Below are 26,908 nucleotides of genomic sequence, written 5' to 3'. Positions count from 1 at the left end.
CCCAGGGAGCACCTACTTTAGAATCATTTGCCTGGGCAGCAGGTTACAAATAAAGATTTTTGGAGGTGGCATTGTGGGCCCTGCATTTTAAACAAGATTCCTAGATGTTTCTGGTGTTCAGTGATATATAAGCACCACTCATAAAGGATTATCAAAAATTTTGATTTATACCCCAATGGTAAATATTTCTATTGAGTTGACTTGGCAGTCATGTGCATAAGAATATTTTAGTAGGTGTGGAGCACATTGATCAAAAGTGTGATTCCTTTTGTCTTCCTCAGAATTACATACTTTTAGGCCTACTAAAAAATCCTAGTTTAATAAACTGGTTAGTTTTGAGGGTGGCAGTGTACTGCAGTCATTTGAGGGGCTCGTTGAACATCAGAATATGGGTTAAGCAGGTCGTTTTTATTCAGCTTCCCCACTGAATTGGCTGCTTGGAGGATTAGATTCATTGTTATCAGGAGTGTTATCAGCTACACAGCATGGGGCATGTGTTACTCATCGTTGTGTTTTCCCTAGCAGGGATTTAAGTTCTTTTTAACTATGCTGTTAATATCATGGTTGAAAGTGTATGTATAGTGTTTTTCATGATCTCTACTGGCCTTTTCTAAGAACCACTGAGCAAAACAATAGAAGAAAGGTTAACAACTTTTGAAATGTTTTTCATCTTTTGAAATGATCATGATGGGTTTCGAAATATCCATAAATTAACAGAGAGGAACTCTCATTTGCACTTGTGTTAGCAGTTTGTCAGACTCTTGTGCAGTCGTATAATTGAGTCAATGGAAGATAAGTGGAGTGGAAAATAAGATGGGCATCCCTGAAGTGCAGTGTCACTGTCAAGTCAGAAGGAAGCTCTCAGGAATGCTGCAGATGAAAACGCTTGTGTGTGTCAAGATGCACGGAGGCGGGAGGGTAGAGACAGTGCTAGGAAATTCGCTGTACAATCAGAAGCTGCAACCGAACTGTTAGATACCCAGCCACACTCACACAGGCACTTTGCTTTCTGATGCATCTAAGCACGTGGCTCTCCCGAGGGGGCCTTGTGCCCTGTTCCCCTATCTGTTCATTTTCCGTTGTGCCTGGGAGCCTTTTTTTCACTTCAGAACATTAAGTACGTAAGGCAGACAGACTTTGTAATTCCTTCCTAGGAATGCTAAATTATAAGAATTACACAAAGAATTTTCTACAGAATTGCGAAAAATAACTTCCTTTCCATTGCCTTTCCTTTGTTATGTCCTTTCCCCACTTGGACCTCTTTGATTCCTTTTATATCAGCTGCTTTTGTTCAGCTCCTCTTAGTTTCCTCCACCACTCTTGTTGTCCTTACCTGGCAGTGTGGATTTAGATCTTAAGACGGCCTAATGTGTTCTCGGCACTGAGGATAAAATGACAAGATACCGCCTTTAGAGACTTGCAGTCTAGACGTGCAGATGGGCATGTAAGTATGGAAGTACACTAAAGGGTTACAGGTATTTTAAGAAAAGTACAAGAGCCTGAAGGGAAGTGGATTAGAGTGGGTGGATGGGTGTTGATTCAGGGAAGGCCTCAGAGAATAGCTAGTCCTTGAGCTGTGTTTTGGAGGATGATTGTTAGGCGGGCGAGTACAAGGAGGGCTATTGAACTTAGGCAAAGCCCTTGTTAGACGCTTTCAAGCTCCATGTGGAGCACAGATGTGGGGGTCGTCCGGAGGGCTCCGCCTGCTGTGGTGAGGTTTTGGCTGTTACCCCTGAAGGGCTGCGCAGGAGAGCACCACTGGTTGGTGTTGTAAGGACATCCTTTGGCAGCTGTGTGGAGGTGGGCGTGGTGTGCGAATGGAGGGGAGGAGACTATTCTAGAAATCCTGAGGAGAGAGAGATGACTGGAGCCTCCACTGAGGCAGGGCAGGGGATGCAGAGGGAGAAGGTGAGTTGACGAGAATCAAGGTGGAGGTTCTTCCTTTAAAAGCCCTTCTAGCAGCGTTCCTTCAGTGCGTCTTTCCTCGTGGGTGCCTGCGTCATCTCGTCGTGTGTCTGTGTTGTGTGCGTGCTTGAGCTTGCTGTCGATCTCCTGAGCTCAGCTCAGAAGCACACCCCAGCCCTCCAGCTGTCCCGGCCCTCTGAGCCCGAGCTGACAGTGGAAAGGGGAGGAAGAGGAGGAGAGAGAGGGCAGGACCTGGCAGGACCCCCGTGCGGTGATGATCCTGCTGGTAGTCCTTCATTAACGTCCCCGCATGGATGTGCTGAGAGGTTTTTCGCAGAGGCACTTGTCAAGGAGCATCTTACCCACCGTCCCTCCACTTTCCTGATGGCTTCTTTCTCCAACGCATTTCAGACTGTTTTCTGTTGTGTGGACTTTTTCTCTCTGATGTGGTATGCAGCATGCCTTCAGGTGGTGTTGACTCATGACCTGGGCCAGTGCAGTTTCATTGATCATCTTGTGTAGTTAGTGCATGGGAGGGAAGGGGAGCTCCGTGTTGGCTTTTTCTTTAAGAGCAGTGTCAGTTTATGCTACGCAAATTAAGGTTAGCTTTATAGAAACGATGAGTATGATTTTCATGTAGGATGATGAAGCTGGAGAATCCAACTTAAACCACAAGAATGTTACTTGGTCAGTACCACCCCTACACTGTTAATGGAAAAACCAAATACTTCTCTCCAAGATGAAGTTAAGATCAACCGCTTCTGTGGGAGTCTGCACTTTGTCAGTGACAAAACTTTATTTTTTAACATATTATCTTGTTAAGAGTAGGGTTCTTGGTAGCATAATGAATTAAATGCCACTGTCACAAATTTGCTTTGGTTTGTAATTGAATACTTGTAGATATATGAGTGCCTATTATATATCTAGCGCTGTGATTGGTGCTAAGAAACAAAGAATAAGAAATTTTGATCCCTGTCCTTGAGGAGTATATAAAGAAGTTGGATACATTTATTAAATAGGTAGAGAATATTTTGAGGACCTCTGAAAGGAGGCAGCTTTGGTCCTTTATGCAAGCTTACCAAGCTGTTGTTTTCCTTATCTTGAAAAGTCGGGTTAATGCTACCCCACTCACAGTTCTTGTAAAGCTTAAGTGATACAGCACTTCTAAAGTGCTCAGCCTAGCATCTGATACACAAAGTGTTCGTTAAGTGTTGGTTCTGGTCCCATGTCACACAAATTGCTGTTCGGAGCACATTTTTAGAATTTTATAGTTTTAGGAAGGCTGTCAGTTCAGAAAATGAAGAAATTGAAATTCAAAGAAGTTTAGTGCTGCACACAAGGTTTCCCAGCTGCTGTGGATGATAAAACACCATTGCAGACTGAATAGTTAGACAAATATTAGACCTTCACTTTCTATTTTTTATGTCATCTTTTAAAAATGGCAGAACTGATGCACAACTGGAGATGGGAGGTATATTACTTGGGTAATGTTAAGAACTCAGATCACTCTGGGTTTCTTAAACTAATAAGACAAGGTCAGGATTCTAAAGCTTGCCTTTGGTTACATTGGTTGGGCAAAACAGCGGCCCCCTGAAGATGTCCTAGTCCCTGAAACCTGTGGCCATGTTACCTAACATGGCAAAAGGGACTTTGCAGATGTGATTAAATTGAGGATTTTGAGATGGGAAGATTTTTTTTTGCATCATCCAGATGAGCCCAGTGTAATCACAAGGCTCCTTATAAGAGGGAAGCGGGAGTGTCAGAGAGGTTTTAGGATGTTAAGCTGCTGGCTTGAAGACGGAGGAAGGGGCCACAAACCAAGGAATGCAGGGGGCTTCTAGAAGCCCCCTTGATTTTTGCTCCCTTAGACCCATTTTGGACTTCTGATCTCCAGAATTAGAATAGATTTTTGTTGTTTTAAGCCACTAATTATGTGGTAATTTGTTACAGCAGCAACAGGAAATTAGTGTAGTTAGCATTACAGTCTCCTCCATTTTCAGATTTTATATTCGTTGAAGTCTATAAATCCATCCATGAGACTTGTCATCAAATGTGAAATCATGGCCCCATTCTGTTACAGAAAGTTATAAAAGAGAAAAAGCCGTTTGAGGCTTACCTCGGGGTTCTGTAAAATTCTGTAAACAACTTCAAGACACAGGGCCTAAAAGATATAAATTATTTTTGTTGAGAAGACTATTAACTTTTTGTCTAGAGTCTGGATTATCAAGAATGTTAGTTTTGTCAGGAAAGAGAAGACCTATACTTAAAAAAAATTTTTTTTTCTTTCCATGACTATTGGCTTTTTGTATACATGGAAAGAGTCTTATTTATAAGGAAGAAAGGCATGGTGAACTTATAACTCAGTATGAGTGGATAAAATTTAAACCCTAAGGAAGGTACATTTGGATTTAACAATTACTTTTTGCATTATTTTATCAACAGCTGTGATTCCATTTGTAACCAGCAGATGGCAGAATTGACAAACAGATGAACTGTTCACTTGTAGGGGTTTTGAATTTAAATGGTGGTGTAGAAAGATAATGTTAGGTGTTCTTAATTTGGAAACCTGCTTTCTAGAAAGAATTTTGGGAATGTGGAATAAAATACAAGTAAGTAAACTGTGCTTTTAAAAAAATTTTAGAGTGCCCTGAATTTTCATTCTCTCTCTCATTAACTTGCCACTTGGAGTTTACTCCGCAAAGTCTAAAGTAGCTTTACTTTGAATGTGATTAAACTTTGATTGGCTCTATTCAACTTACTTAAGTTTCTGTTGAACTAATTATAGAGTTGCTGGTTTAAACATGAAGATTTAGCTGATAATTAAACCTAGAACCTTTAAACTCATTAGCCGCATGTAAATATGATATGCCTTTAATGAAAAATAATTTTGGATCAGTCTCCCAGGGCAATAGAAATAAAAGCAAAAATAAACAAATGGGACCTAATCAAACTTATAAGCTTTTGTACAGCAAAGGAAACCATAAAGAAAACAAAAAGATATCCTGTGGACTCAGAGAAAATATTTGCAAACAGTGTGACTGACAAAGAGCTTAATTTCCAAAATACACAAATAGTTGATACAGCTCAATAACAGAAAAACAAACAACCCAATCAAAAAATGGGCAGAAGACCTAAATAGACATTTCTCCAAAGAAGACATCCAGGTGGCCAATAGGCACATGAAAAGATGCTCGACATTGTAGTTTTGATTTGCATTTCTCTAATAATTAACAATGAGGTATCACCTCACACTGGTCAGAGTGGCCATCATCAAAAAGTCTACAAACAATAAATGCTGCAGAGGGTGTGGAGAAAAGCGAACCCTCCTACACTGTTGGTAGAAATGTAAATTGGTACACCCACTATGGAAAACAGTATGGAGGTTCCTTAAAAAACTAAAAAAAGAGTTGCCGTATGATCTAGCAATCCCACTCCTGGGCATATATCTGGAGAAAACTGTAATTGAAAAAGATACATGCATCCCAGTGTTCATAGCAACACTATTTACAGTAGCCAAGACATGGAAGCAACCTAAATGTCCATGTCCATCGACAGATAAACAGATAAAGAAGGTGTGGTGAGTATATATGCATATATGTGTATATGCATATGTATGTATATGTATACACACACACACAATGGAATATTACTCAGGCATAAAAAAGAATGAAATAATGCCATTTGTAGCAACATGGATGGACCTAGAGATTATCATACTAAGTAAGGAAAGTAAGAGAAAGACAAATATGATATTACTTATATGTGGGGAATCTAAAAAATGATACAGATGAACTTATTCACAAGACAGAAATTGACTCACAGACATAGAAAACAGACTTAGGGTTACCAAAGGGGAAACGGGGAGGGACAAATTAGGATTCTGGGATTAGCAGATACAAACTACTATACATAAAATAAACGACAGAGACCTACTGTATAGCACAGGGAACTGTATTCAATGTCTTGTAATAAACTATGATGGAAAATAATCTGAAAAAGAATATATATAAAACATATAACAATCACTTTGCTGTACAAGAAACTAACACAACACTGTAAATCAACTATACTTCAATTAAAAAAAATTCTGGAGATGATAATCAAAAGATTTGGGTTTCACCCTTGCTCCCTAGGCCAAATAGTTCCCTGACCTTTGGTAACTTCTATCTCAGATTGATTTATATATTAAATACTGACATAATTAGCTTCTAATATGAGATGAATATTTATAGGCTGTTAAGTTTCCTAAGGAAAAGTCTTAAGTTGGGTATTTTTTTGTGAACTGTGTTGAAATAGTTGGGTAAAAGATACAGTGTTAATAAAAGTTACTGTGGGTGATGTCCAGCAATGTTGAAGAGCATTTCAAGAGTGAGAGGATGGAAGTGAGACTGTAAACGGCTGGCAGGTGATGTGTGGAAGTCTGGAGCTTGGCTTGGGCAATGAATGAACCAGGGAGTTTAGCAGCAGCTTTCTCTCTCTCTCTCTCCTCTCTGCCTTCACTCATTTTACAATACCTAATGTGAGGCCAGAGTTCACTGTGATTTTTTTTCCTTTCATACAGTTAGTCTTAGGACGTGTAGTTTTGCATCTTGGTGGTCAGTAAACACTAAAAGGAGGCATTCTACTCTCCATTTCAAAAATGAAAACCATGTCAGAAAAGTTTTTATTTATGTTAAGGAAAGAAAAGTCTTAGTAGCAACTTTACTATTGTAATCATTCTCAATTTAAAGTTCCTCAGATTTTTGGTATGTTAAATTCCACTGAGGTCAGTATTGCATTTTAATGCTGATTTAAAAAAGACTGGGGACATGTATTTTCTTTATGGAAAGCTTTACTTGTCTGTCTTTTGTTAGAACTTTAACATATACAACATTTTTGGGTTTAATGAAAATGTCACCCTCCCTGGGTCATGGATTCATACTGAACCCCGGACGTCTGAGGAAAGGAAGCTCTGACGAATGGCTTTACCCCAAGACCCACAGATGGCATTACCTTTATTTCCTTTCATAGGACCATGATACTATAACATGTTTTTGTTCCTGTGCAGTGAAATACTCCGTGGCGGCTCGGATTTAAATCTAAGAAAGATCAGAGTTAATAGAAAACCAAATGGAAGGCAAGGGAGTTGCTGAAGGAAATAGAGGCATTACTTTGTGGCCTCTTACACCAAAATTGCCGTGCCAGGGAAGTCAGGAAACCGTGCTGGGTGCTCTGTACCTCTTCTGTTAGATTGTTTTTCATCTGAGAACCTTTACAAAATTTCTCTTCTGCTGCTGTATTTTTAAGAAATAAGAATATAATGTAAGAACATGGAGGGTTATGAAGTATGAAGTTCTATAAATATTTATGCCAAGGCACAAAAGTGGACAGTTCCTATTTTCTTGACATATTGGGGTCATATTTCACTCTTGACCTCTTGAGTTGAAAAATACAAGGTGTTAGAGTACCCTTTTCTTTCTTTTCTTATTTATTTATTTTCATTTCTGTAATGAGTTTTAGATGCTGGGAGCTGCTCTGTAAGGTTCATGTAAGTTTCAGTGGACTTAATTTTCTATCCTGGTTTATTAGCATGGATTTGAAAGTTTACACTCTTACCAAAAGTAACATAATTTATACCCAGTTTTAGGCTTTAGTGGTAAGCTATTTAGTCTGTTTTGGGTGTGTTTGTTATTGTCACTAAATTAAAACTAAATGTTGTTTTTGTCAAGGCTAATAAGTAGGATTGCATGTAAAAGCATATTTTAAGTTAGTCCTTTGATTTTATTTTGTCCCTCACTTAAAATCTTTGGTGCATAACAAATGTTTTTGCCCTTTGAAATTATGTTAAAGAAACTGATGAAGTAATCATACATGTTCATTGTAGAGAATTTAGAAATTGCAAGTGGGCAGAAAAGAAGGAGAAACATCACCTGTAATCCAACTCTATTTTTTCTAGTCTTTTTATAACTATATATAAAGATAGTCTCTTCAGTTCAAAGAAGAAAATGTATTTTAAAAATTCTGGAGTATTGGTAAGGTATTTCTGTGGAAATGAGTAATTTTTGCATTTCCCCTCTTCTTGGGTAGTTTTATTTACTTTACATGAAATAATACCAAAAAATAGTAGATAAAATTTTGTCAAACCTAAATAAAGCTTGGAAAAAAATATACCAGAGCACTTCCTGTCCCCTCCCCTGTCCCAGTTGACTCCAGTTGATTAGTAAAATTAATGCATATTTTCTTTTTGCCCTCACAGTATTTATGTTTAGTAGGAGAGAAAGTAATATATTTTAAAAACTATATGGTATAAGTTAATAAGTAAAAAAATTTCAGTTAAAATAGTTTTTTTGGGGGGAATGAGAATAGTGAGGAAATAGTTTATTTGGAGAATAAGGAGAATCTTTTGAGGTAAAAAAGAGAAGGTATGATTGGAGAAAATTAAGAATTTTAGAAATCAAAGCCTAAAAGGGTACCATAAAGATTTCTGGTCCAACAATGTGTGAGAGATCACTGACAAAGCTGGGGCCACAGTCTAGGTCTGAAGACCCTCACCCAGACCACTGCTCATTCCCTCCTGGAGTTGAGCCCTGAATGAAAAGCCCAATTCAGATGCAGGATGGTACCCTATGCTGAGGGGCAGCACAGGCAAAGGCTGGTCATCCCAGCAGTGTAGGCAGGTGCTTGGGCTCCTGGCTCTACCTTTTTCATACCCTCTGGGGTCTTCATGTGTTATCCCATTTCTTTCCTAAACTGTCAATCTCTGCCTTGCTATTACCACTTTCCCCCATCCTATGTACAAATACTTACCATCCTAGATAAAACAAGACAAAGAACTTCCTTTAGCTATGAACCCATCTCTCCTAACGTCTCCACCAGCTTCCTGGTGTAGTTCTCTACTTGCCCACCTCCATCTCTGAATCACTTATGAATTCACCGTAATGGGTCTCGTGGCCCAGCCCTCCATTGAAACAATTCTTGGGAACTCCAGTAACCCTCATGTGTGCGCTGGTTGATACTCTTGACCCGTTGCTCCGCAAGAGACTTCTGGTCCCCTTGAAGATCGAGTAGCATTCTTGGTTGCTTTCAGTTGAAATTGATCTTGGCTAACCTGTGGGAAAAAAGGTTGGTTTTTGGAAAGTTGGCAGAGACTGTTAAGTTACTTTCTGCTTCTCCCTTGATTTGGTTTGGGTGGCAGTCTTCCTAACCCTTTGCTAGATCTACATATTCTCAGCCTTCCTAACAAGAGGTGGCCATGTCACACAATTGTGGCCAAGTGGACACCCACTAGGGGGCATCTGAAAAAAAAAAGAGGAGGCCCTTTCTTCTTGCCTGGAATCCAGCTGTGTGACAAGGTTACGCTGGAGGATATACAAGCCACGCTTCTCATGAGGCAGCAAGCCTGTGGCTGGAAAGCCAATATGCCAGCTTTGGCAGGGAGGAAAGAGAGAAAGAGCGTGGATTCTAGCTCACTTTGTAGAGGTTCTGCACTAAATGTTGAACTGCCTTTCACCACAGTACTTGTTAGGTGGCATAATTAAATGTCATTTATTGCCCAAGCCACTAGTTGGTGTTCTGCTACTTATATCCAAAAAAAAAAAAAAAAAAGATGTTACTTCTGTAATTGACTCGGAACACTGTTTGATGGCTCTTAGAATAGATGGAAGACTGGAGAATGAGGGAAATGAATGGGAAGGGAGGCCACGGCAAGGACCACAAGCAGGCCTGTACCTTAGGAACGGTGCATTCAGGATGCTCCCTCCAGCACTGCCCGCTGACTGCCCCTGAACACTGGACCTCGGGTGCTACTGCTGTGATGAATGCTAACTATCCCAGTAGCCCCAGAACAGCACTGTCCCACAGAAATATCATATAAGACACTGGTGTAATTTTACATTTTCTAGTAACCACTTTAAAAAAGGTGAAAAAAACCAGCTGGATGATTTTAATACATTTTATCAAACCATACATATCCATAGTATGACTCTTTCAGCATGTAATCAGCATAAAAGGATTATTAATGGGGTGTTTTACATAATTTTCTCACAGTCACTTTTCAAAATCCTTTGTGTGTTTTGTATGTACAGCAGCTCTCAATTGTATTAGCACCTTTGCGAGTGCTCTGTAGCCTAGCGTGGCTAGTGGCCTGTGATTGGCCAGCATAACTCAAGATTCAGACCCCTGGCTGGGAGTATCTGATAAGTTAAGCCTAAGTTGGTGACAAGGCCAGGGAGGAGAGTGACTGACACCCTTTGTTTTCCTGAGTTGGGAAGCCTCTCACATACGAGAGTTGAAAACTGGGCAGCCACAGAAGACCACTGTTCACCATAGCAATTTCCTCCTTCTCATATGTCTGATCACTTCTTCTCTTTTTGTCTGCTCTGTAAGAGTGGGTGTTCCTTGGGCTTCCATTCTTGGCCTTTTGACCTTCCCTTTTTGCTCTTTATTTAGGTAGTCTACTCTCTTGGTTCCAGCCATCACCTATATGCTGACGACTTCTATGTCTGTATCTCTAGCCTTGTTATTTTCTAGCTTTATAGTCAGATATTAATTTATTGGATAGATACAGCCCCCTACATGTGCCACAGATTTCTCCAACTCAGCATTTCCCAGAGTGAATTTATCCTTTTCGCTCTAAACTTGTTTTCCTCCTCTGCCCCTTGGTCTCATTTAATGGCACCACTATATTGTAGGAGCATCTTACTCTCTCCCCACTCCTGACCTCTTATCAGTCACCAGGTCCTTTCATTTTACTCCTGACTCTTCCCTCAAATTTGAACCTTCTTCTCTGAGCCATATTCATTTCCTGGTCTCTTCTATAGAACTGTTGTAGCAGTCTCAGAGCTTGTGTCTTGCCTTCTTTTTGTCTTTGCTCGTTGCTTCGTATCTTTCTCTTCTCTCCCATCCTGCAACTATTCTTCTACCTACTGCAGCCAGAGTGATGTCCCTAAAGCACAGGTTATCATTCCTCTGCCTAAACTTTGTGTGTATTTTATTTTATTTTATTTTTTTATTGAAGTATAGTTGATGTACTTATATGTTACAGGTGTACAATATAGTAGTTTACAACTTTTAAAGGTTATACTGCATTTATAGTTATTGTAAACTATTGGCTGTATTCCCTGTGTTGTACAATATATATCTTTGTAGCTTATTTTATACGTAATAGTTTGTAACTCTTAATCCCCTACCTCTATATTGCCCCTCCCCCGTTTCCTCTCCCCACTGGTAACTACTAGCTTATTATCTGTATCTGTGAGTCTGCTTCTTTTTCGTTACATTCACTAGTTTGTTGTATTTTGTAGATTCCACATCTAAGTGATACCATACAGTATTTGGCTTTCTCTGACTTATTTCGCTCAGCATAATGCCCTCCAAGTCCACCCATGTTGCTACAGATCCTCTGCCTAAACTGTTCCAGTTGCTCCCATTGTCTATGCAATGAAGTCCAAGCTCCTTGCATGGCATACAGGGCTTTCTTGGCCATCTGTCCAGTCTTACTCCCCGTTACTCTTGACCTTAAACTTGAGGTTTTGGTGATATGGAATGGCTTGGGTGGGTACACACTGTGGAATGCTAACTTGATATGGGATGGTTCTGTTACCCCTGAACACCCTGCTTTCATATTGTGTGCTTTTCTGTTTCCACTCCCCATCATGCCCTTTTTACCTTTCTTGCCAGCTAATTCTTGCTCCTTTGGAAGGCTCTATGAAGGCATAATCTCTGGCAGCTTTCCCTCAGTCTGGAGGTTGGACTAAATACCCCTCCTCTCTGTTTGCTATGATACTTGTCTTTGCCTCTTTTTAATTTTACTCTATTTCTTGCCATGTATCAATATTATTGAAACTATTTATATGTGGCTGTGAGTTCTTTGAAGTCAGGGCACCATCTTAGTCTTCTTTACCAGGCAGTGTCTTGTGCAGTGTCTGGCTCTACATGTTTTTGTTGAACTGGATCGGGTAAATTTGAAGGGAGACTGTGGGTGGAAAGATATATTGGCCCAAATTGTAGATATCTTTGCAGACAAAAGGCATTCAAATGTTTGATGAACGAAGAAAAAGAAAGTAGATTATATTGTTTTGTAAGTCTTGTCAGTTTGGGGAGAAAAGTAACTTCAGGTAATTAATGCACTCCAACTGATATGTTATCCTAACCGTATCAGTTGGAGTGCATCCACATAAAGTACTGTTACTTTTGAGCTACTTTTCAGAGGTGATATGCCCTTGTTAGCTGACTCCATGACACCTGAATCACATTACATGCCATCCCTATCCCTTGTTTCCTGGGGTTGCTGAGGCCTACATCTGTTCTGTGCCTACTCTGCTCTTACCAAGGCTAATACCAAAGAAGGATTTGCCAGTGTTTATACCTAGCGCAGGGGTTGGCAAACCATCACCTGTCTTTATAAATAAAGTTTTATTGGAACACAGTCACACCATTCACTTACACATTATTATCTATGGCTGCTTTTGTGTTCCCACAGCATGGTTGCACCGTTGTGACAGAGACCATTTGGCTTGCAAAGTCTAAAATATTTACTATTTGATCTTTTACATGAAAAGTTTGCTGATTTGTACCTTAGAACTACTTAATATTAGAAAGACAAAGCCTTATATAATATCCAAATTGGGTAGTAATCTCAAATTAGGAATTAGGAGACTTTTGAAAAGGGCAAACATCCTATTTGGTGGGATGGTTTTGTTAAATTTCTTGTTGTTGTTTCCATTTTGCTGCATGTGTCACTGAAGATTGTCCACATTTCTTACTGTGCCTCAAATATATATATTTGTATATGAAATATATATTGTAAAAGTTTTAAAAGTAATGTCCTTAACCATATACAAAATATTGAACACCAGAGTCAGGTGTGTGAATTCCAAATTGGAAAAAAAGTTTGTATCCTTGACAGGCTGCTTAGTGTATTGAGGCTTAAATACAGGACTTCCATTAAAACAGTTTAAAATATCAGTTTATATGTCTCCCTCCCTGTTGCCTGCTGCCCTTTCCCCTGCCTTCTGTCCTTCAGTGGGCAGACCAGTTCTTTCCGGTTTGACCAGTTCTTAATATTTCTGAAGATAAGTGGGCTACTGAAGGCAGAGTCCTGGAAGTGTGAGGTTGAGTGGCGTGTAACTGACCCTGGCATGTCACCAAGGATGATGTTACAATTGTTTGTTGACTAGTCGGGACCTACGTCAACTCAAATGCTGGAGCAGGGCCTGGGAATGCCTGGAGTTACTCGTCAGCTGTTGGGTGGTGGGAAGGTCGGGGGGTGCTGTGGTTGGGAGCTGGTCGAGGCTGGGGGTGGGGTGGGATGGAGGGTTTGGGGTAACCAGCCGCTTTTCAGTCTTGCCTCTACTGATGTGTGTTACTCCAGTAAAGCTAAGTCCCTTTTGATTCATTCATTGAGCAAACATGTTTGATATGGCTGTCATGTGAACGCCAGATGTCCTCGTAGGTATTAGGAGTTCAGAATGAGTTCATGTGCTTCTTCCCGTCGAGTGGCTTATAGACAGATTTGTTTGGAGCAGTGAGGCAGGAGGTAGGAGGATCTACGTGGGACCAGGGAGGAGAGGTTCTGTGTTGGTAACACAATGCATGTCCAGTAATGCTCTAAGTGTTTTAGGTTAAAAAAAAAAATAACAAAACCGAAAAAAAACCCAACTTTTCGCATCTTGCACTGAGCCTGTACATTATGCTTTTGTTTAACTGTAATTTTTGCTTATGAAGCAATTTCCTTTTTCATAGCAGTTCTTTTTAAGGATATAATTAAATTTGTATATTTTAGGTTGCTTGCCTGATTCGAGTTCCTTCTGAAGTAGTTAAGCAGAGGGCACAGGTATCTGCTTCTTCAGGAACATTCCACATTTTCTCTAACATCTTATGTCAAGAGGTGAGAATATGTTTTTAAGCTCTCTTATTGAGAATATTGTATGGTAGCTAATAGGAACACTGTGACCCTCTTCCTAGGAGCCTTAGAAGAGACCTTAAAGCTAAATTTATTGTGCAATTATAGCAACTTTTTATGCTAAGATTATCTTTGCCTTTCCATGGTTTTCAAAATTTTTAGTTTCATTTTTATTTCTTTTTCAAATTTCTAAACAACCATACTACTAAGTGTGTGTCCTACATTGCAATAGTCTTACCATTCTTTTGGAATCAGATATGGAATAAATAGTGAATATGTAAAGTGAATAAAGATATTAAAACATCACTATAGAATTTGAGGACCCATGGAAGAGACCTGTGGTAATGGACTGATATTAGTGACCAACGTCGTAATGTTTATATAAAAATGTAATTCCTCTTGTACTGGTTCATGTTAACTTGTGGATCAAAAATCATGCGTGCTGGCCATGTGGCTAGGGACCAGTGAGCTGCTTTTCTTTATAGTTTGTACAGAAGCCCTTTTTTTTTTTTTAAATGGAATCAGTCACATGAAAATTTCAGTGAGTCTAGGTTTTAGAATAGTTTTATTCTTAATCCCTCTGTCACCTAGGTGAGCAGACATTGAGTGTTTAATTGTATGATTGAGATCAGTCCAGTAAAGGGTCCCTGTTGAGTCGTCTGGATAGTTAAACAGATAAGTCAAGGTTTGTCTAGAGGTATCTCTCACTATTTAGAGATTATTCATGCGTTTGTGACGTCTTATAATTGAAACTATAAAATATAGTTCTGTTCTTTTGTGAAAGGATAATTGTCATTATTTGTGCATTTGGTTTTGAAAATATGTTTATTTAAAGCTTCTCAAGTATTTTTTTTTCAAGAGAAGAAATGTTGAAAATAAGTAAAGTTTAATTAATATGTAGTCAGCTTTATTATTAGAGATGTTCCCATTTTAAAGGGAGCTGATCTGAGCTTTATATACTTTAGGCCAGTTTAAAAGCTTTAATCTCTTTTAGAACTGTAGTCATTGTGAATATTTCAAAACTCAAACTTTAGAAAAGGTAAATCTGCTTCATGCAGAATGTCATTTAGAAGTCTCTGCTATTCTAACTTTCTCAGGTCTTGGTTTTTGTTTGTTTCAGGGCATCCAAGGATTGTATCGAGGCTACAAAAGCACTGTTTTAAGAGAGGTAACTAACTTAATTTCCAATATTGAAGTACAAAAGAATGATATGCTTTGTTTAGTAAATTTATTTGGAGAGACTGGTTTAAAAAATTACAAAGGGAAATCATGATCACTTTTTAAAACACTGTTTAGTCTTATCTTGGCTCTTACATTTGATGACTGGGTAGAATGGGTCTGCTGAAAGAGCAGCCCCAGTGGTCAGAAGGCCCATCCTAGAGCTTCAGTCTTATCATAGGCGGCTTCGTGGCTGTGATAGCTAAGATATGAAGAAAGAACTACTAAGGGTAAGATACCAAGTTAATTACTGTAATATACAGAATGAGTGAAAAATTGGTAAGGAAAGAAGCACTCTGGGAGACAAGTGTCCCAAAGATCTATTTTTATGTGAAAAGTCATGCAGTTAGCTCTTGTCTTCCTGATAACAAAATATGATGAATTGGGAAGTTCAGTCTGGACTGGAGAGCTGACCCTTGCCGTGACTTGCAGTGCAGTGTGCCCCCAGAGCAAGCCTTCCAGTTCCGAAATTCTGTGGTTCAGTATGTGGTCAATGTCTTCTTTTTTTGGTTGAAAAAGCAAAGTGATTTTAGTACATATATTACTGCAGGAAGCATGTTTTAATTTTTGGCTCCTATAGAGGAGGCTATTTTGAAGTTGTATTTTTTTTTTTAATTTTCTTTCTTTATTTTTTTTGGCTGCGTTGGGTCTTCGTTGCTGCGCACAGGCTTTCTCTAGTTGTGGCGAGCGGGGGCTACACTTCATTGCGGTGCGTGGGCTTCTCATTGCGGTGGCTTCTCTTGTTGTGGAGCACGGGCTCTAGGCGCGCGGGCTTCCGTAGTTGTGGCACGTGGCCTCAGTAGTTGTGGCTCGCGGGCTCTAGAACGCAGGCTCAGTAGTTGTGGCGCACGGGCTTAGTTGCTCTGCGGCATGTGGGATCTTCCCGGACCAGGGCTCGAACCCATGTCCCCTGCATTGGCAGGCAGATTCTTAACGACTGCGCCACCAGGGAAGCCCTATTTTGAAGTTTAAAAGTTGATTTATAGATAACTGGGATATGGGATATAAGAGAAGTCTTCGGTTTGGGACATAAGTTTTTTTTTTTTTAGTGAGTTTAAATCCTAGGGGTTTTTTTGTTTTTTTAGCTTTTTGACATATAATTGACAAATAGAATTGTGAGGCATTCATAGTGTACAGTGTGATGATTTGATATAGGTATACACTGTGAAAAGGATTAGGACATAATCTTCTATTAAAATACAGAAGAGATTCTGCATACCTCTGCTCTGAATCCTTGTTTTCTGTTTGGGTTTCCCTTGGATGCTAAAACAGTCTCATTTATAAAAATGAGTTTAATTTAAATAAATATTGTCATAATTAGCAGAATATTGAAATCTTTGAAATCTGATTTTATTCCCAGGTAGTCTTTTTGTTTATTTTGTTTGTTTGCTTGTTTGTTGTTAGTATAGATTACAGTCTTCTTTATGAAACACCAGCACTGTTACATGTTACTTAAAGCTTTGATTTCCACAAAGTAATAACCTTCAGTGTAGTGTGGTGTAGTTGATGTATATCTTTGAAAAACTTTTTCTGAAGGCAGACTGAATGTTTCAAAATTAGTTATTTGTGTGAAGATGACTTCTGCCTTTCAAAATACCACCTGCACTGTATCTTCATTCTGTACTTATTTTCCCACTCACTAAACACGTGTTATTTACTCAGGTTTCACCTGGGTGAGGGGAAAAAATGGGGGGCAATAAACCTTTTTTTATTTTTTTGAGAGATGCTAAATAAATGAATGTATTTACATGCCAGAGAATACTGGTTATGCATACAAACAAATAGATAAAACACATGGTTACAACTGCATTCTATTCTTTTAAAAATTTGTTTTGACATATGTCACACTAGTATTTAATTTCTAGGCTGCATTTCTTGCAAAAAATGTGCCCCTAGTGAGATGACTTTGTTTACTCAAGATGGCAGTGCTTTGTTGGAAATTTAATTGGGGTCTTCTGCATTATGCATTTTCATAAAAATATCCTTCAGAACTGATTTTAGTTGAAATATTGCTTTCGTACAGATTCTCTCATAGAATGAGAGAAGAGTTACTGCTAAATGAAACATCGCTTCTTTTCAAAATGAGAAAAATAAGAAGTGATGTATCTGCTTTAAACAAAATTTTTACATTATAAATAGTTTCAATTCTTACATCGTTCTGACACCAATATCAAATCTTTTCACCAAGAGCTTGTTTGATTGTTTCAATAAGAAAATACATTGAAGCCTTAGTGAGAGTCACCAGGAAACTCATACATTTATTCTGTGTACACTTTTTTCTTTAAAATAGTTTTATCTCCCTCGCAGTAGCCCATTAGAATGAGATTGAAGTTTGAATCCATGCGTTATAAGATAGATTATGTGTGTTCTTTAGATTTTGTGAATGCTGTCACATGGTTTTTACTGCATTTGATTTTTGTGGAGATTGCATGCTTATCCCTTATGTTCTCCTAAATTATTTTAGTTACTGTGAATTTTAGATGGAGTCTAAGCAAGGTGAACCGATTATACTCTTTACCTCACACTTTCAGTATTCATTTACCTCAGGATCTAGGCCAAATTAGATGTGGCCAAGCATTGTGGGGCAGTGCGGTTATTCCAGGAAGATGGAAACAGGGAGCAAAATCACAGCTGCTTTCATAGCCAGGCTAATTTCAGAGGGTCCATTGTCCCGAAAGTTCTATGGAGAGCAGCCTCACGACCTTGGATGTGAATTAGAAAGAAAGCAGAGAAAGGCAAGTCGTTTCCAAAAAAAGTAGGAATAAGTTAGGTTCAGCAAATGCATTTTTTTTTTTTTTTTAGTCTATTTATTTTTTATTTTTGGCTGCACTGGGTCTCTGTTGCTGCACCTGGGCTTTTCTCTAGTTGAGGCGAACGGGGGCTACTCTTTGCTGCAGTGCACTGGCTTCTCATTGCGGTGGCCTCCCTTGTTGCGGAGCGCCGGCTCTAGAGCGCAGGCTCAGTAGTTGTGGCGCAAGGACCTAGCTGCTCCGTGGCATGTGGGATCTTTCCGGACCCCTGCATTGGCAGGCAGATTCCCAACCAGTGCGCCACCAGGGAAGCCCCTCAGCAAATGCATTTAATCCACACATTCTACACGACAGTCGTTTTAAGAGTGCCTGCTGTGTCTTGGGCACCACGCAGAACACTTCTGCCCTAAAGGATTCATATTCTGGCGGGGAAGGAAACGGGGGGCAGACACTACAGGGCAGTGTAATAGGGCTGAAATGACACGTATATCCAAGATGCAGCAGAGGTTATAGAGGAAGCAGTGCTTGAGTGGTACTCAGTATTCGTTGCATTAATAAAAATTAGTCTGGACTTAATTCTTGAAGAGGTGTCACTTAGAAGTAGTCCAGGAGACAGGAAGATGTAACAACACATACAAAGGCCCAAGGGTGTGAAAGAACACGCGTTGTGTGTACCTTGCTTATCGAAGCAGAATTGGGGTTTTCACGCCCAGAGAAGAGGCAGGAGTGATTTCCCTCTACCTCAAGCCGACGCTTCAAAAAAGCACTCACCCAAGTGGGATATTTGCCAGGAGGAATGGTTGAACCTCTCACCCCAGCCGAATGTTTGCCAGGGACCTGGAATCAAGCACATGGGAAAAGCCCTGTCAAGAGCCTGACGTATGTCCCCTGGAGTTTGGAGGATGAATTACTGGTTTTTAACTGTTATCTGCAACGAATCTCACAGTGAGATGCTGTTGGAGCGGCCTCACTGGCGGGATGTTGCCATTTTGGTAATGAGTAACTCCTGGCTTCTTTTTGGTAGATGAGTGTAGCAACTAAAGAGACCTGAGATAGGTGAGAATTAGCTCCCCCTCTCACCCTGATTTTGCTCCCAGGCTTCCGTAACGCAAGTCTCCCACCGAATTCTGTTACACATGCAATCAAAATCAAGCACTCGGACGGGCCAGAACAAGCCATTCATCCTGTTCTGTGAGTGCACTGAAGCCCTCAATCTGTCCCTTTAGGTGCAATGTTCCCCACTCTGACTGCAAAGTTCACTCGCAAGTTCCAAACCCAGTTTCCCTTATTGTCTATTTCAGGCAGTGAGAATTTTCCCTAATCTAGTGGCTGGAAACAGGAACCTTTAGGAATCAAGCCTTAAGAATCATCCTTCAAATCCTCTTTCCCGGCTCTGTTATCATTTCCTTTCCCCCCAAGGTCTTCATGTTATATCAGTCTCTCGTGTGTTTTTCCAGAGCTACCCTATCCTAGGTGTTCAGCATCTTATTTGCTTTTTAACCAAAATATTTTAGAGATCATTTTATATCACTTTATAAGGGGCACACTTTTTTATGATTGTGTAGGACTCCATTGTACGAAGGGATCATTGTGCCACCACTTCCTCATTGGTGGGTAGGACAGACATGCTACAATGAATAATACTGTTCCTGTGTCATTTCATACATGGTTGAGAATGTTTGTAGGTTAGATGCTGAAAAGTGGAATTTCTTGGTTAGGGGTGTATGGGCATTTGTAATTTTGATGCAAATCGCCAAATTGCGCTTCGCAGAAGTACCAGTCGACCCTTTTGCCCACAGTGTGGGAGCTCTCTTTTGACCCCTGCCTCACCAACGGTACTAGCAATCTCAGAGGTGAAAAATGATCTCACTGTAATTTTAATTTTAAGTGAGACTGGGCATATGAACATATATCTGAGAACAATTTTCTTCCTTTACTGTGAACTGATGGTTTGAAATTATATTGAAGTTATGGTGAGAATTAAATGAAGAGATCCTCATGAAGTGCTTTCTATAGACCCTGACACGTAGGATGTGTTCAAATATGTTAACTATGATTAATAGCACTCTTGGTAACTGAAAGAGCTTTTGACAGGAAATGACATCTCAGTGTGGAATGCCAGTGTCTCACCAGCTGTCTGCTCTTGGCAAGTTACTTAACCTCTCTGAGCCGTTTGCCCCTCTGTGCTAGAAACTTTGTGTCAGTTGTTCTTGCTGCAGTCTCATGAAGGAGGTATTGCAGCAATATGGTCTGCTAGGACCAGAGATGAAGAAAGCTGCCTCTAGGCTGTCAGGTTCTTGAACAGGGATGCAACCTTGATCTGTCTGCATGTAAATGTGTGAATGCCATTTCATGATGATGAATAACAATAGTTGTGTTTGAACTAGAGGCTGGCTAACTGCTACTGCTTAAAAAGCTTCTCAGCTACAGTTGGAGAGTGTTTTATCCAAATGTCTTGTAGAATGGAATCATTTATTCACTTAACAGATTGCAACCTGCAACTGATTTTGTGTTCGCCGGCTACTTCTGTCGGAAAACAACCTATTGGTTATAATAATGTACAGTTACCCTAATTGATAGTTGAACCGATCAAAATTACTAACATAAATGGGTTGGAAAATTTTTTATGATTATTCTTTTTTGGGTCACATTGGTAATTTACTGGAATTTTTTCTCCAGATAAGATTACCCACTTAGAGGAAGGCTTTCTTTTTAAAATTGCAATACTTGAATGTTTTCTGTTGAAAATATTTTCGTGCAACTGTAGTTAGAATTATTACTTATTTACCATTTGTAAGCCTGTGTACTAGTTTCTGCTTTCATGATGGAAGAGAAAAAGAAGTGTTCTCTGATGAGAATTTTCCTGCTTGTATCAATGCTCTGTATCTTTGTGTGTCTTTGTATGAAATTGTTTCCTTGGCATTATCTCTTCCTTTCTTTTTTGGTTTGTCTTTACATTTTAAAAAATTAATTAATTAATTAATTAACTTTGGCTGCGTTGGGTCTTCGTTGCTGCATGCGGGCTATCTCTAGTTGCCGGGGGTGGGGGCTACTCTTTGTTGCGGTGCGTGGGCTTCTCATGGCGGTGGCTTTTCTGGTTGCGGAGCACGGGCTCTAGGCGCGCGGGCTCGGTAATCGTGGCTCGTGGGCTCTAGAGTTCAGGCTCAGTAGTTGTGGCGCACGGGCTTAGTTGCCCCGCGGCATGTGGGATCTTCCCGGACCAGGGCTCGAACCAGTGTCCCCTTGCATTGGCAGGTGCATTCTTAACCACTGTGCCACCAGGGAAGCCCCTGTCTTTTCATTTCAGTTTTGTCTATGTGTAATTACGCCTGCTCTTCCCAGACAGTATGATTTACCCTTGAAGACAGTAATTGGGTTTTGACCTCTTTGTAGTATGCACAGGCTCTGCAGTAACATCTTCCACAAGCTCAGCGCTCAGTAAATATTCGTTGCTTTTTTCATTCCTTTAAGTTTGATTGTCTTTCGTTCAGATGCTGTTAGACACTGTGACCGTTTCAAAGTGCAGGGGGAGCTCTACGGGGTTTGGAGTTGTGCTGGGTGGGGGTCAGCCTCTGACACGCTACATTGTAAGGTATTCGCATTAGATAGGTGACGAAGTACCAAAGAGTGTACCCTTTTCTGAGATTTCCATCTTCTTAAACCTGGAAAAAATAGTTTTTGTAAGCCTGATTTCATTAGAAAAGTAATTAATTCCCTTTTTTCCCCATATATCTTAGTAATTCACTATAAAGGGAAAAAAAGGTTGTAAATCTTTCCAAACTTTTAATGTGAAATCATTTTTCAGTTAAAGTCCAATGCAAACATATTGAACCTTGTTTTAATCCTACATAATTCATTTTATTAACTATGACCAAATAGAACATCTGTTAAAATTCCATAATGTTAGCTTCATGGGAAAAGAAAAAAATCTGTTTGCTCTTGGAATTTGTCCATTGTTTTATTGTTCAGGCTTTCAGTAAATGTGTTATAAGACATTCTTATTAATGGGAATATTAAACAAATGAAAATGAAATATTGCCTTTAATCACAAGCGGTTTATAAAATGTCAGCTAATCGCATTTACTTTATTATAACTTTACTGTAGAGATGGTCTGTGAGGAATGCACAATACTTCATTCTTTAATCCAAAGAACATAAAATTATTACTCCTCAAATATGGATTTTAGCCTACAGTTTTTCATCATCTCTTAAATAAACAAACATTTTTAGAAAGAAAAATTTAGTAAAATTATCTTAATGTGGAAAAATTGCTTTAGCCGTTTAGTGCATATTTTCTCATGTTTTGTTTACATAAAACCAGCTGCTATTTACTTTTCTCATTCTTTGGACAGATTTCATTTTGCACTGTACAGTTTTGAAAAGGCTACATATTTCCATTGTTGCGTGTTGGCTATGTTGTCTGGAAGAGATACCAGTTCCTGTGTGTAGGGTTTACTGAGAAGTAAATCAATAGCATGAATCTTCAGTGTAAACGTATAGGAAAGCTGTCGGATAAAGGTGGAAACTGTCTTTTAATTCTTTTTAGATGTTAACATCATACACCATGATGTTAAAGTAGCTTTGTCTAGGATGTTCCTTTGTGTTTTTCATCTCATGTGAAATATCCTGTCCCTTCATATTTGTGTGTTAATTTAGATGGCAGATGGGCTGTAAATAAGAAAATCTGACTACAGTGGCTGAACTAAATACAGTCTAGTATTAGAATTTTTTTTTTTTCTCACTCTGTAACAGGAAATCTGGAGATGGTCCCTCTAAGGCTGGTGTACTGGTTAAATGAGGGTGTGAAGATGCAGGCCCTTTCATTCTGCTTGGGGAACCTTAATACTCTGGCTAAATTACTCATGGTTACAAAATGGCTGCTGTACTTTTTGGCGTCATGGCCCCTTTCCAAGTATAAAGAAGTGGGAAAGGCAGGAGGCGTTATCTGTCAGTCTGTTTACTTGGAAAACAAAGCTTTCTTGGGCCAGGTGTCTAAAGCTCTCCTGAGTTGCATGGGGCTTGAGAAGTTGTATATGCATGCAGCTTTTCAGTGTGGTAGGTAAAGGCTGGCAAAGAGGGGCTTGGGACTGCAGTTACTGAGTCACCACTCTACAGTGTCTGCTGTGTTTTATCTGTTCAAGTCCTAGTTCAACCTCAGTTCCTTCCGAAAGGAAACCATTTCCTACACTGCTGACTTAAGCACCATAGTTGGGGACCCTGTTGTTCATATCCAGAGCACTTGTCTAGACTACAATTATTTGGACATTTAATTCTACTCTGTAAATTTTGATGTCTGTTCTCATTCTTTTCCCGCCACCTTTGCCCTTGTGGGAACAGTGTGGAAGCTCTTCTTTAAAAATCATTTGTCAGTCTCTTTGTAATCATTATTCTGAAAATGGAATTTATTTCAAAGTTACTTTTTTATACTGTCTTGATTTTAAAGATCTCAGAATACCTGTATTGATATACTATATGTGGACACTTTCCTTAAAAAAATATGTAAATCACAATTGAAATAATAGCTAATGCTTACCAAATATTTACAGTGTTTCAGTCACTGTGCTAAGTTCTTAGCATGCATTATTTCACATAACCCAAAACATGATCCCTGCTTTGTGGAAACTGAGGCTTAGTAAGGCTGTGGTTTGTCCAGAGTCTTTTTTTCTTTTTTTTTTTTTAACGATTTCTCCATTTATACACTGCCAATTAATTAATTAATTAATTGGCTGCATCAGGTCTTGGTTGCAGCACGTGGGATCTTTCATTGCGGGGTGTGCGGGCTTTCCTCTAGTTGTGGCGCGTGAGCTTAGTTGTCCTGCGGCATGTGGGATCGTAGTTTCCTGGTCAGGGGTTGAACCGGCGTCCCCTGCGTTGCAAGGCGGATTCTTAACCACTGGACCACCAGGGAAGTCCCTCGTCCAGAGTCTTAACATCCAGTAAGGGAGGAAACCGAGGACTTGAGAGCCCGTGATATTAGCCCCCATGGTGATGTATGTAGTTTGCATTTTATACGCAGACAAATTTTTCGGGAGAGGAAAATATGTTTAAAATTCATAGTCCATATTTATATCTTTCTCATTTTTGAAACTTTAAGTAGACATTAGTGCCAGGAGTTTGGGGAAAATAAGTTCTCAGCAGCTAGAAGTCTCTATGACATTAAAAGAAAAGTTAATCAGAGGACATAAACAAAAGGAGATAGAGATATTCATGGAGAACAATGGCTTTTAAGTGCCTTTTATCCCAAGTGTTTGCATGATTTGTTCTTATCATTCAGGTGTTAGTTCACATGTCCCTTCTCTGAGGGGCCTACTTTGACCACTCTAGCTAACATACACCTGCCAAAACCCCGATTGCTCACTTGGTACCCTAGCAAGTACCATTATCTGAAATTATCTTCACTTTTTGTTTATAAATTTATTTCCTGCATTCCTCCGATAGAATATACACACTTTGAGGGCAAGTGCTTCTTGCCTGTTTTGTTCACTTCTATTAATCCAACGCCTAGAAGATTCCTTGACATACAGCACACTCAGAAAATATTTAATGAACAAACCAAGGACTTAATCACACTTTTCAGAAGTAGACTAGTTGTAAGTGCTTAGATATTTAAAATCTCCAACAGATGCTCGGGCCTAAGATGCATTTGGCAAGAATTATGGAGTCAGTCCTCACTTAATTCCCAGGCAAGTTAGTGGTTTTCTGCCATCTCAACTTTCTGCACTTCCAGTGAGCTTAATTTTCTCCTTGTCTCTTCTTATCATTTTTCCTGGTATTCTTGTGCCTTCCACAAATAGCCCTTATTTTAATTTTGTCATTTCTTGTTAGGGGTTGCTCCTATGAATATTTTATATATGTAAAACACTTTTTGAAATGACATATGAAAATAGTAAACAACTTATTCATGAAGAAAATCTTTTATCAGTTACGTGCAAGCTATGTCCTATGAACACTGGGTAAAAATCACTCTTGAGAGTCTTAGGATTGTGTACTATCTTATCGTCTGAGCAAACACCATCCTATAAGAGGTATTAAGAAAGAAACTATATGTATTAAGAAAACCAAATGTGAAGGTAAAATCTAGAATGTTTATGTATGAATAAAGGATTGTGGTTGCAGGGAGTCATTTAAAAGAGCTATTGAAAATGGGTTTTACTATCTGGTAGCAGATTACCCTGGGCTTATATAATGATAACAGTTACAGGTTGAATTCTGATCATGTATAACACTTTACTTGTATTTTTCTAATCTTCAGATAAAACTGTAAGATATTAACCTTTTTGTTTGTTTGTTTGTTTTAAAATTGATCAGTAGCCTGAGCTTGGAAAAGCAAGCTAGTTAGTATATGTAGTATATGGCAGGTCTGGAAGCAGAGGCCCAGCCTATGTGATTCTAAAGCCTGTGTTTCTGGTTACTCTTTGCTTCCTGCTCATGTTTTGCAGATAAATTCACTGTTCATTGCGCTCAGAATTTTTCAGTAAATTGTGTGAAAACAAAGTGGTAGTATATCTGTGAGACTTGGACCACATCTGTTAACTTGAAGTGGAGCGCAATTTCTGAGTGTTAGAGGATTCTAAACGATAGAAATGGAGCCATCTATATAGGCAGCACACAGTGAACTAACTGTGCTTCTGAATTAGGCAGTAATATTGATTTCAACATCTTCTTTCCTCTAGCCTTTGTGAAGTTTGCTTAAAAACGCTTTGACTGATTTTAGCCTTCTGTCCTCTTTTTTTTCCTGAGCTTTCGCATATATTCTGAGAAGTAACCCAATAGACGGGAAAGAGTTGATAATCTTTGGCATTGAAATGGTTTTGGTACTTAGCCAAATAATTAACAGATAATTTGTTGACTAGTGGAGAAGCAGAAATTGATGAGAAGGTATTTCTTTTCCTTTGTGAAAACACTCTGCTTTTTGTTATTGAATTTGTTGATGCAAAGGTTGCGTTATAGAAATGGCACACTAGAGGGCACACGATGTCTGTGTTTTAAATGTTGGTGGCAGAAACTTCAGTGTGCCGGAACCTCGAAGCTCTTGAGTTGATTGCTTGGCACTTTTTAAAAGTGGTTCGAATTAAAAAATAAAAAAACAAAGCTTAATAAATAGTACTTTCCAATCCAGGGTTCCTGAATAATATTATTTTATTTAATCCATACGTACTTCATTATGCATCTCTCAAATACAAGAACCAATAGGTATATTTAACGTACCAAAAATGAATATCACAGTCTTAAAGTATTTCCCTCAAGCTATTTTTTTAAAGCTATTTTTCAATTACAACTGTAATTTCACATTTGGAAGAACTGGCAGACACTACTTTATTCAAGTGATGAAGGGTAGTATCACCAGTGATAAGATATATTGACATCATACACCCCCAATATGATGCACAATATCACTTCTTTGTTCTTCGTGCCAAAAAAATACATAATCTCTGATCATGATAAAACATCTGGCATACCCAAATTGAGGGACATTGTACAAAATTGTCAAGGTCACAAAAAAGAATTGTCACACCCAGGAGTAGACTAAGGAGACACAAAAAGCAAATGCAGTGAGGGATCCTGGGAAGAGAAAAAGAATATTAGGGGGAAAAACTGGGGAAATTCAAATAAGGTCTATAATTTAGATGTTAGTATTGCAGCAATGCTAATAGCTGGTTTTGATAATCATACTCTGGTTAAGTTCTTAACATTAGGGAAGCTAGCTGTAGGGTATATGTGAACTCCCTGTATTGTTTGAGTAACTTTTAAGAAAGTCGATAACTTATTTTTAAAAATAAAAAGCTGGGAATTCCCTGGTGGTCCAGTGGTTAGGACTTCGCACTTCCACTGCAGGGGGCCCGGGTTCAATCCCTGGTCAAGGAACTAAGCTAAGATCCTGCAAGTCATGCGGCGTGGCCAAAAACAATAATAATAATAAATAAAAATAAAAAGCTGGAAAAAAAAAAAGAATGCCAGATTTGGACATTGTATGAAATACTGTATTTTTAAAATGATCTTCTAAAATAATGACAATTTAAACTTACAACTTAATTAAAATTTTTTAAAAAAATAAATTTATTTATTTTTATTTTTGGCTGCGTCTGCTCCTCCCCAACCTTTTTCGGTTACACAAATTTCATTCCTCTGGTTATTTTAGAAACATGAAGTCATA

The 26,908-nt window shown here is 39.0% G+C and overlaps 1 protein-coding gene across 1 annotated transcript in view; it reads left to right on the top strand.

Annotated features, from left to right (window-relative positions):
* Window positions 1-26,908, top strand: part of SLC25A26 (solute carrier family 25 member 26) — a 301,478-nt gene that overhangs the window by 185,552 nt on the left and 89,018 nt on the right. Inside the window, exons 13-14 of the mRNA XM_082344816.1 lie at window positions 13,667-13,771; window positions 14,907-14,954. Of these exons, the coding sequence (XP_082200942.1) occupies window positions 13,667-13,771; window positions 14,907-14,954 (153 nt within the window). The remainder of the gene's footprint in view (window positions 1-13,666; window positions 13,772-14,906; window positions 14,955-26,908) is intronic.

This window comes from Balaenoptera borealis (genome assembly GCF_965194805.1).
Source record: "Balaenoptera borealis genome assembly, chromosome: 12".
Taxonomy (NCBI): Eukaryota; Metazoa; Chordata; class Mammalia; order Artiodactyla; family Balaenopteridae; genus Balaenoptera; species Balaenoptera borealis.
This window is presented reverse-complemented; position numbering and strand designations above follow the sequence as displayed.